Source organism: Theobroma umbraticum, unplaced genomic scaffold (assembly GCF_002168275.2).
Source record: "Theobroma umbraticum cultivar Fairchild unplaced genomic scaffold, ASM216827v3 scaffold_147.0, whole genome shotgun sequence".
NCBI classification, from domain to species: Eukaryota; Viridiplantae; Streptophyta; class Magnoliopsida; order Malvales; family Malvaceae; genus Theobroma; species Theobroma umbraticum.
Genome location: NW_018397259.1, coordinates 5334408 through 5343727, shown reverse-complemented (window position 1 = coordinate 5343727; position 9320 = coordinate 5334408). Strand labels below are relative to the sequence as shown.

Here is a 9320-nt window from a genome sequence, read left to right as displayed (position 1 = left end):
CAAGGATCTGCCAACACTTTAAAGTGCCTACATATTAGAGAATGTGAGAACCTCGCAACCTTACCAGAGTGGCACAATCTCACATCACTTGAAAAGCTTGAGATCATCCAATGCCCAAAATTATCAACTCTGCCAGAAAGGATGCAGCGCCTCAAACAACTGTGGATTAAAGATTGTCCTGTTTTGAGTGAAAGATGCAAACCGGAAAGCGGAGAGGATTGGCCTAACATTGCTCATGTCTCTCGTATATATCTGGACGGTGATGAAGTTTCGTCTAAACAATTATCGGCCCCATGATTCGGTAAGACTTAATATTTTTGCTCTCTTCTTTTTTCGTTTTCTATTTTGTAATTTGCTTCCCCCCGTTTCATATTTTTTATCTAAAATGTAAAAAGAAATAACATAATAGATGATATATAAAAGTGTTTTTAAACCATTAGAACTTCTAAATTTTACAATTTTTTTTAGTGCAAAACTTCTATATTTTGGGCCACAATTGTTAGTCTATAAATCTATACATAACTAGTTAGGATGATCAGCGAAGTAGTAGTGATATGTTATTACATGCCTAGGTATTAATATCACTATTATTTCACAAGGAACTGAAAACAAAATTAAATATCTAAACATTTGTATCAATAGTAAGCGAATATATTTTTTAAGTAAAAAGTTGAGTGTGTGAATATTCTTTTCCTCATCAAAAAGAAAAAAAATATATATCAAAATATTTAAGCTATGACGGGTTTTATTTTCATTTGAAATTGTTTTTGTGGTTGTTGGTCTTTTATTATTTATTATTTTCATTTTATAAAAATGGAGCACAAAATATACTTTCAAAAATTTTAAAAAAATATATATTCATTTTTGGATAATAAACGATATTAGCATTCCCCCTTCCCCAAAATTAAAAAAAAAAAAGATTATGTCCACATTTATCATGTTTTAATAGTTTTTTTTAGGCACCAACTGGTATTGCTTTTAATTTTTGTTTATTGTCATTGAAATATATTAATTGAAGTTTTTTTAAGCTAGTATTTTCTTGACACTGCTATTTTATGAAAAACCCATTGAAGCAGTTACATTTAAAAGGAAATATTGGCCAATTTAGCATTGTTTGGAAAATGTCCTAATTTGGCTTGTGAATGAGTGGCAGGGCATATCTCCATTTTATTGGTATTGGGACTGGAATTTCCCCTTGGTGACTGGATTGAAGTACGGTTGATGTAATCCCTAATTAAAAACAGAGTGGAGGGGTGTGCTTGGCTTCCCATTTCTCCTAATTGTTGGCTTTTTATTTTATCTACCTACTTGTGTTATGGACATATATATTTGGTGTTTGCTTATGTACTTAAACTCCTTTACTTTGTATTGTTCATGTAATCCCTACTCTTTATTTGTTGGTTTGTTGTGTTGTATAGCCTTTGGATTCAAATTTTGGTTTGTAGTTTGTTTTGGTTGGGTGAACTATGTTTATGTTTAGTTTTTCTCCAAAATAACTTCATTAATAATTCTTAAATGCCTTCTACTTTAACTTTCAAGGTTGACATTAAGCCTGTTTGGCTTAGTTTTTTTTTAACTTAAAAGCTTTTATGAAACTCTTATGAAAAATAATAGTTTTTAGAATTAAGTTGAAGTTGTTTAGTAAATTTTTTTTATAAATTTTTTTATAAGTTATAATTTTGGTTAAAATTATCGTAAAAGGTATTTTTTTTTGAAAAAGTTATATTGTAATTATTTTAATAGATGAACATATTTTTGAAACAAAATTAAATTTTTTTTATTTTTAAAATAAAGAGAAGAAAAAGCTCCTGAGGAGATTTTTTCTAAAGCTCTTTTTTTAAAAATTTTATTCTTTAAAAAAATTATTTTTTTTAAGAGCTTTTCAAAATTTATATTTGACATAACTTTTGTTTTTAAAAGATAAATAAGATGAAAAAAAATTAGACTAAACGAGCACTAAAATGTTATAATTCCTTAAAAAAAAGAAAACTGAATGAATAAAAGACTAATACATGTAATACATTATATTTTAATGCCTTTTTTATGAAGATGAAAGAGGATTTTCACGTAAATATTTATGTACATATACTAAAAGTATGATATATAAATTAAAAAAGAGATAATAATTGAGATTATCAAATACATGTTAGGTCTAATTTTTTATATATATTCAATTTTGATAACTTGACAACACGTAAATATCATATTGATTTGAAAACTTAGATGAGTTTGCACTTGATAATTTGATTTAATAGTAAGATATATTTTATCTTGGTTACAGAGAGTTAAGTTCAAAGTTTACTTTTTAATTTTATAAAAAAAATAAAATTATATGAGTATGAATATATTATTTAATTTAATAATTGATTTGTTAAAATATTATTTTATATTTAAAATGTAAAAAAAAAATTTAAAAAAAGGACTGGTTTTATTTTAGAGGAGGATTGCGAAAAGAATAAACATAAAAATCTGTGGGCCGAGGGACCGAGACACACAGACACAAAAATTCAAGTCCGGGAAAAAGCAGAGAGAGGCCGCGGCCATGGAAGAGACGAAGGGAGAAATGAAGAAAGAAATAGAAAAGATATGCAAGAGATGCAAGCAAAGCTACACTGCGTCTTCTAACACTTCCGCTTCTTGCCGTTTCCACCCTTCTTTCTTTGTTTGTCGTCGTCATGACGACCAAAAGAGGTACCCTCCCAGTCCCGCTTCTTTCTCTCTTGCTATATGCCTTTCTTTGTGTTTATAGTCGAGTCTTTCTGCTTGAACTGCACTTTTAAAAGAAAAAAAAAATCCGGGGGGAGGGGGGGTTTTGGATACCCTTTTGCCTAATTTGAATGCTTTTTATAATTTATATGTTATTTAATTGAATTGTTATCTGCTTGTACCTGAGAAATGATTCATATCCATTTTCTTATTTCCATGACTTTGCATTCCCTTTTGATTCTTTTGAATGAAAGTTGCTGCTGAATGCTGATGACTTCTCCCTTCTTTTATCTATTGTGTAGTTTTCTTTTACTTTTAGCTTTGTTACCAAATTTTTATTTAAAATTCATCCAAAAAATTATTGGAAATTAGGGTATAAATTGTCAATTGATTGCTTTCAAGATTTCCGAGCTTGAATTGGTTCTAAAAAATGAGAATCAACAAATTGTAGGATGATGATTGAACTCAGCTCGGTCTAATGAGGAACCTTTTAAGTCGAAGTCCTTAGTAAGCAAGCACCTTCATTTCCTTTATTTTTGATAAATCAATTGAAGGAGGAGGTTAGTTTTGTCAGTTACTATAGATTTCCTTAGGATTTCTGCTTTTTGTGTCTGTTGCACGAGTGAGTTTCTTACCACGAACAATTGAATACAAATAAGGCAAGTTAATAAATATGTTTTTTTTTATGTTGGAAATTCTCGCAGGGCCCAGCTACACTGTTAATGTTTTATTGCTTAAAATGAAAATTAAGTAGGGGACATAACCTTACCTCTAGAATTACCTGTGAAATATGGGTAAAAATTCCTAAAAGAGGTACTACTTTCCTTGCTTAATGATGGCTGCGTAAGAAAAGTAATACAACCCCTTTTACAAGAAATAATTTTAAAGTAAAAATAAAAGTAAAGCGTCCTAATAGAGGTATTATTTTCCTTAATAGATTTTTTGTTCAAGCATGAGGAAAATAATCCTACTCTTTTACAATATGCTAAAAACAAAAAATAAATAAGGAGTACTACTCTCTTACATATATTTGCTTCTAACACAAGGGAGATTAATTCTATCTAACTTGAGCATACCGTCTAATTGGCCTTCAGCTTGGTTGAATACACTAAGTCCTTCGTGTAAATAACCTCTATTCGATAGAAAGTCTGCGGCTTGGTTACGTTCACGATGAATATGAGAAATCCTATAGGAAACACGATGCAATTATTTGCAGATAGATACTAAGACATACCAGATGTCATGGGAACCTGTACTGCTGTCCTTTATCATATTGACTATTACTTTGGCATCCATCTCAATCCAAATATTTGGCAAATTATGTGCACTACATAAACTGAGTCCTCTCTCAATTGCATGTAATTCAGCTTTGAGAGAGTTATGGAGACCAAAGTGTTCCAAAAAGCCAAAAAGGAGTTCACCTGTGTGGTCACGTGCTACTCCACTGCCTGTGGCATCCTGGCCATTTTTAGAGCTCCCATCCACATACAGTTTTATTTCATTGAACAGTGGTTTTATCCATCTAATTATCTGTGGGGCTTAGAATAATGGATTGGGAATTCTATGTTCTACAGTTTTGCTATTTGCAAATCTCCTTTCCATTGCCATTTCTCCATTTGGTTACCTTTATGGAGTTGTGTCAACAGTTTCATAATTCTCCATATGGCACGTTGGGAATACATGCCTAGTTGCCTGTGTTTAGCATCATTCCATTCCACCCATAAGAACCAACAGATGAAGATAGGAAGCAAAGTTCATATATGACCCTGCTTTGTATAGTCCCCTGAGTGAAACCATGCCCATACTACCTGCAAAATATTTTGTGGTTGAATGACTGAGATCTGAAAGAATTGTGAGAAGTGATTCCAAACCTGTTGTGCCACAGGGCTCTGCCATAGTACATGCATTAAGGTTTCTTCCGAGTTGCAACATTGACATTTTGAAGCTAGCATAAATCCCTTAAGACTTCATGTGGCTATCCATAGGTATCCATTCATGTAATGCTTGCCAGAAGAGTAATGAGGTAGTGAGCGGGATGCTTTTATGCCAAACCAACTGAAAAACAGTGTTTTTTGGTGTAGTGTGACGGATGGTTGACTACAAATTATAGAAAATTTTTACATGCATTAACTTGCCCTTTTTATCTCAAGATGGTGAAATAGAAACTGGCTTGAGTTTGGAAACCAAGTCATGTAAACAACCTGGTGGATGTGCCTTAGAGAAGATATCATCAAGCTGACTGGCAAAAGCAATATATCTAAGCTGTATGATAACACGAGCATAGTGTAGTCAACTATGTTTATTAACTATTTTCGTGAATTTCATTGGCCATTTATGAGTAAGTTCATCTTAGTATATTACATTCCATACAGAGTGTAAGCGTGCAATCAAAATGTTAGATTAGCATGGATTGGATTTGTATTTCTTCTTAGCAAAATTTTGCTTTGCCTTTTGGTGATTGATACTGTCCAACAATCTAAACATCCTGACCAAAGTTACCACCACATTCACCTACGTGAGCAAAAGCACCATAGTTGCAAAAACAAATGGACCACCTTTAGACAACTACTACCAGAAGGTGCCATCTAGCATGCTTGTGAAGTTTATAAATGGTTGTACAGATACTAGGATCAATTCTCTCTTTCACTAGGACTTGAAGATTTTTGTTAATAAATGGGTCTTCATCAATGCTACTTCAACTATTTTGTTTTCAGTAACAGTCCATCCTGACATTGTCAGAACTTTGGATGTCAGACAGCTTTCTTAATCTAATCATTAATCTTGCATATCCCGACGGCTGCTAGCCTGCTACTTCTGATTGTAGTTTTGGCAAGACCACGTCTACATATTTTTATGTTTACTTAATATGGCTGTTGATGAAACATGCTTTCAGGTTTCATGCAGTCTCCCTCTTCTTTTTTTTTTTCTTTTTTAAATTCGAATCTACTATCTTCTGTGATGCTGTTTTGGTAAATGTTCTCTCTCTCTCTCTCTCTCTCTTTTATAGAAAGTTGCATTTCTCAACTCTGTAATGAGAATGAATCAATGTAACAGTTTGCATTGCAGTTGAACTCCCTTTCATGTTGTTGAGGTACTCTACAATATGTGTGACTGTGATTGTAGAGAGGGAGAGATTGCAGAACTAAATATGGTGGAGATAATTCCTTAAAGTGATTATATGAGATGAATATCTGAAGTAGAAAAGAGGAGATGATGACTATATCATACTGAATTAAATCATTTTTTGTTCAAAAATGAATGTTGAGAGACTTTATGGAAATTCAAAACTGTGTACATGAGCTAAAAGTAATTTTTAACAGGCTGGTGTCAGAACTTCCCATAGAAGTCCTGGTTTTAGGAATAGGTGCTTGGCAAGGATAGAGCTTTCTCTGTGTTCCGTCTTTAGCCTGGAAGTCCCTAATAATGATTTTGAGGTTCAATTGGAGAATGGCTTGTTTCAAATTGGATGGGCAAATACGGTTACCCAATAAAGAAGAATGTTATCTTGCATTCATATTTTGTATTGAATATATAATGGACTAGAAGTGATTCAGTGTCATACTCTAAAATAGATATCTTTGCTTTTACATGTGTCTGCTTTTCCAATTGAAAATATACTGGACTAAATTTCACATGTGATTGAGCGAGAAAGAGATGTGGGTTGTTTGCCATGAGAAAATTTGGTTATGTGCTTGACTTCTTGTGTTTGTGACTATAGCAGACTGTTTGCCATGAGGAGATATTGTAGTGTGCCTGCATATGTGCATGTCTCTCTTGTAGCAATAATGTTTTATGAAGTTTATGTAGTTATCCAAATTATTCAGATTAGAAAATCTCCCCTTGCTTTTGGCATAATGTTTCATTGTAAGTTAATTTAACACGTTTTACTATTTTTCCCGAATTCTCTGACATAAGGACAGCTGTTTTCTAGTTACTGTTTACCTCTTTGGATTGATTGAAGGTACTATGAATTGAGACCTGATGATCCACCGTATGCTGCCAAGTTCTATGACTGCTGTGGGGCTGAGGACCCTGAGGCTTTAGGCTGCATTACCAGTTTCCATGTCTCTTATGATGATGATTGACGTGTTATTTCGCCTACCCCTCTTCATCACCTGAATCTTCACTGAAGATTAAATCTGTATATTTCTGAATACCGCTGTTCTTGATATAAATGTAACTGTCCTTGTGTTGCCCTTCATTAATATATCACGAGAGAATTGGCTATCTAATTTATGTCCCTTTTTCTCGGTTCCTGGATTTATTTTGTGGGGTTGGTATAGCTTGCATTTTACTAAATCTAGCAAATGTGTGGTTCTCTGCCCAATAAGTGATAGTGAATGATGCAAGACAGCATGTGCGACGGGCCTAAATGTACCACAATGTAAATTTTCCATGACAGAGGTTAGATTCTTTTTCTATGTAAAAAGTACAAAGAGGAAAAGTTCTGGAATTTTGGTGATCCAGGACTTGGCTTCCCAATGAATTGTACGAAGTTTTCTGAAAAAGTAAAGCTGTCGACTGTTGAGCTTAGCTGCAAAATATGCATGAAAAGATCTGAATAATTCTTCATCGAGCACCTGATCATCTATGGCTGGAGGAGTTGGCCCTCGTATTACTTCGTTATCCTGCGTACTGCATTCTTTTTAGTTAATCTGTAAACAACCTAGCAAGTTTAACCCAGGATCAATTAGTTTGTCGTTTTTGCACCCATTTTTTGTTTGATTAAGAGGCCTTCCGGGAAGAGTCGTCATGGGTGCCGCGCAGTTTCCTTAAGCTTTTCCTTGACTAGGGATGGCAACAAAAGGGGTCATGTATGGATTTGTACTCCCCTGTCCCCATCTTAATGACTATCTTTTCATCTCAATCTTCGAACAGAGAAATCCGGGTGGTTCTATTGTCAGGCACATTGTGTCTTCTTCAACAGATCAACTGGTAACCAGTAACATTCATCCCATGTGAGTTGTATCTATCTAATCATAATGACTGATGCATACGTTGAAGAAGCCAAGTTTTGCAAGAAAACTGGTCACTTGAAAAACCCATCTCAGTCGAAATAGAGCAGGAATGATTTGCACTGGCAAGAAAAAGGTGGAAGGTCTACATGCAAAAGGCAGTGGAATCATTTACAAGGATGTAAACTAATTCCTTGAAGCAGTAGCCAGCCTTATTCAGGATAAGCCTTATTTGCGTTGCGGAAGAGGTGCAATATGGAAGCGGTGACGCTGGCAAAGGAATAATCAAAGAGTAAACAAACATGCTTTCCACGATAGGCTGGTAGTACATCTTGTCTTGGCTTGACATCCTTACCTTTTGTTCCTCTGCATTTCTCTGCCATTTTGATCCCACCTCCATGTGCAATGACAGTTGTTTTGGATTCATCTACCAGGGGATTCAAATCTTACGTATCACTCTTTTCTCTTTTATAACATAAGCTAAAACTTTGATTACATTAATTATATATTCTTTTATGGCTAAAGTCAATCCTTTTCCATCTATGGTATTGTATTCTCCACGGTTTCAATTTTCAACAAACCTCACTATATTTTGTTTGATGGGTTATCATCTGAGAGATAACGCACCAATCAATGAATTAAATATTTAAATGTATAAATAACTCTAGGATTATTATTATAATTTAACTTCAAAAATCAAAAAAAAAAGAGGAAAAATATTTCCCCCCAAGGGATACAGAAAGCTTAAAACGACCTCTCAATCTGTCCAAAGAAAATATGACTGCTGGTACTGGTATAGGGAACCAAAGGGAAGAAAGTTGAAACATGCCATGTGGTATAACATGTGGATTGTTTTTCCTTCTTTTTTGTGTAATTTGCCCCAGCAACTTCAAATTCATAATTAATAGCAAAGAGAAAAAGTCATAAAACTTATGTCTTTGTATATCAAATACCTGTCTGAGATATATTCATATATACTCTGTAAAGTAGCTGTTATCTTAAGCTGGCAGTTCAACTATGAGAACCAACTTGGAGTATTTGGTTTTTTGCCAGATGCAAACACAAGACAAAATGCCAGAATCCCCATAATCTTTACAGAGATTTAATTAGTTGGCTAAACAATGTTTTGCTTTCACCTTTTAAATTTTAATGAAAATTAACAATGACTTGGATAATTATCAATCTTAATATAATAGCTAAATACAATATATCAATTTTCAATTAATTTTTTTAGAAAAAAAAACAATTTTTTATGCCCCTATGCCTAAATGTCAAACATGTACTTAAAAGTGTTTAAACAAATAATTTAGTGATCAAAGTATTATCTTTTTGGCTGAACATATATAAGTGGTAAACAACAACAATGTAGGAATAGTGGGAGTCCAAATTATAGAATCTTTTTTTTTTCTAGATAATCATCATTTTAATTTATTTAAGTTAGTATTTTTTTTTTCTTTTTATGCCAAATCTAAAGGATCATACACACATGCACTTCTTCATCACTACATCCCCATGAAAGGAATTATCAATTATAATTAAATAGGGAACAAAAGGTGAAGACAGTTTGGTCCCAAAGTCTCCCATGATGAGATAAGATTCATAATCTTTTAGCTCCAATAACCTAATGCCATTTTAATCCTCTCTTTGTTTTTTTTTTTA

At 33.3% G+C, this 9320-nt stretch overlaps 2 protein-coding genes across 2 annotated transcripts in view; both read left to right on the top strand.

Moving 5' to 3' along the window:
- The window catches only part of LOC110414867 (putative disease resistance protein At3g14460), a 9380-nt gene extending 7890 nt beyond the window's left edge, over positions 1 to 1490 (top strand). The window contains exons 5-6 of the mRNA XM_089783318.1: positions 5 to 301; positions 1154 to 1490. Coding sequence (XP_089639444.1) covers positions 5 to 297 — 293 coding nt within the window. The 3' untranslated portion in view covers positions 298 to 301; positions 1154 to 1490. The remainder of the gene's footprint in view (positions 1 to 4; positions 302 to 1153) is intronic.
- Positions 1491 to 2463: 973 nt separating this feature from the next.
- On the top strand, positions 2464 to 6968 carry LOC110415569 (F-box only protein). The gene is made up of 2 exons (XM_021427263.2): positions 2464 to 2691; positions 6668 to 6968. Exons 1-2 carry the CDS (start codon positions 2543 to 2545, stop codon positions 6789 to 6791), a joined length of 273 nt encoding a protein of 90 aa, XP_021282938.1. The 5' UTR covers positions 2464 to 2542; the 3' UTR covers positions 6792 to 6968.
- Positions 6969 to 9320: the final 2352 nt, after the last annotated feature.

Bases quoted from the DNA above. Each gene is read 5' to 3' on its own strand.
- LOC110415569 (XM_021427263.2), top strand. From the start codon at position 2,543: ATGGAAGAGACGAAGGGAGAAATGAAGAAAGAAATAGAAAAGATATGC. The intron at 2,692-6,667 runs GTACCCTCCCAG...GATTGATTGAAG, and splicing joins CGTCATGACGACCAAAAGAG to GTACTATGAATTGAGACCTG.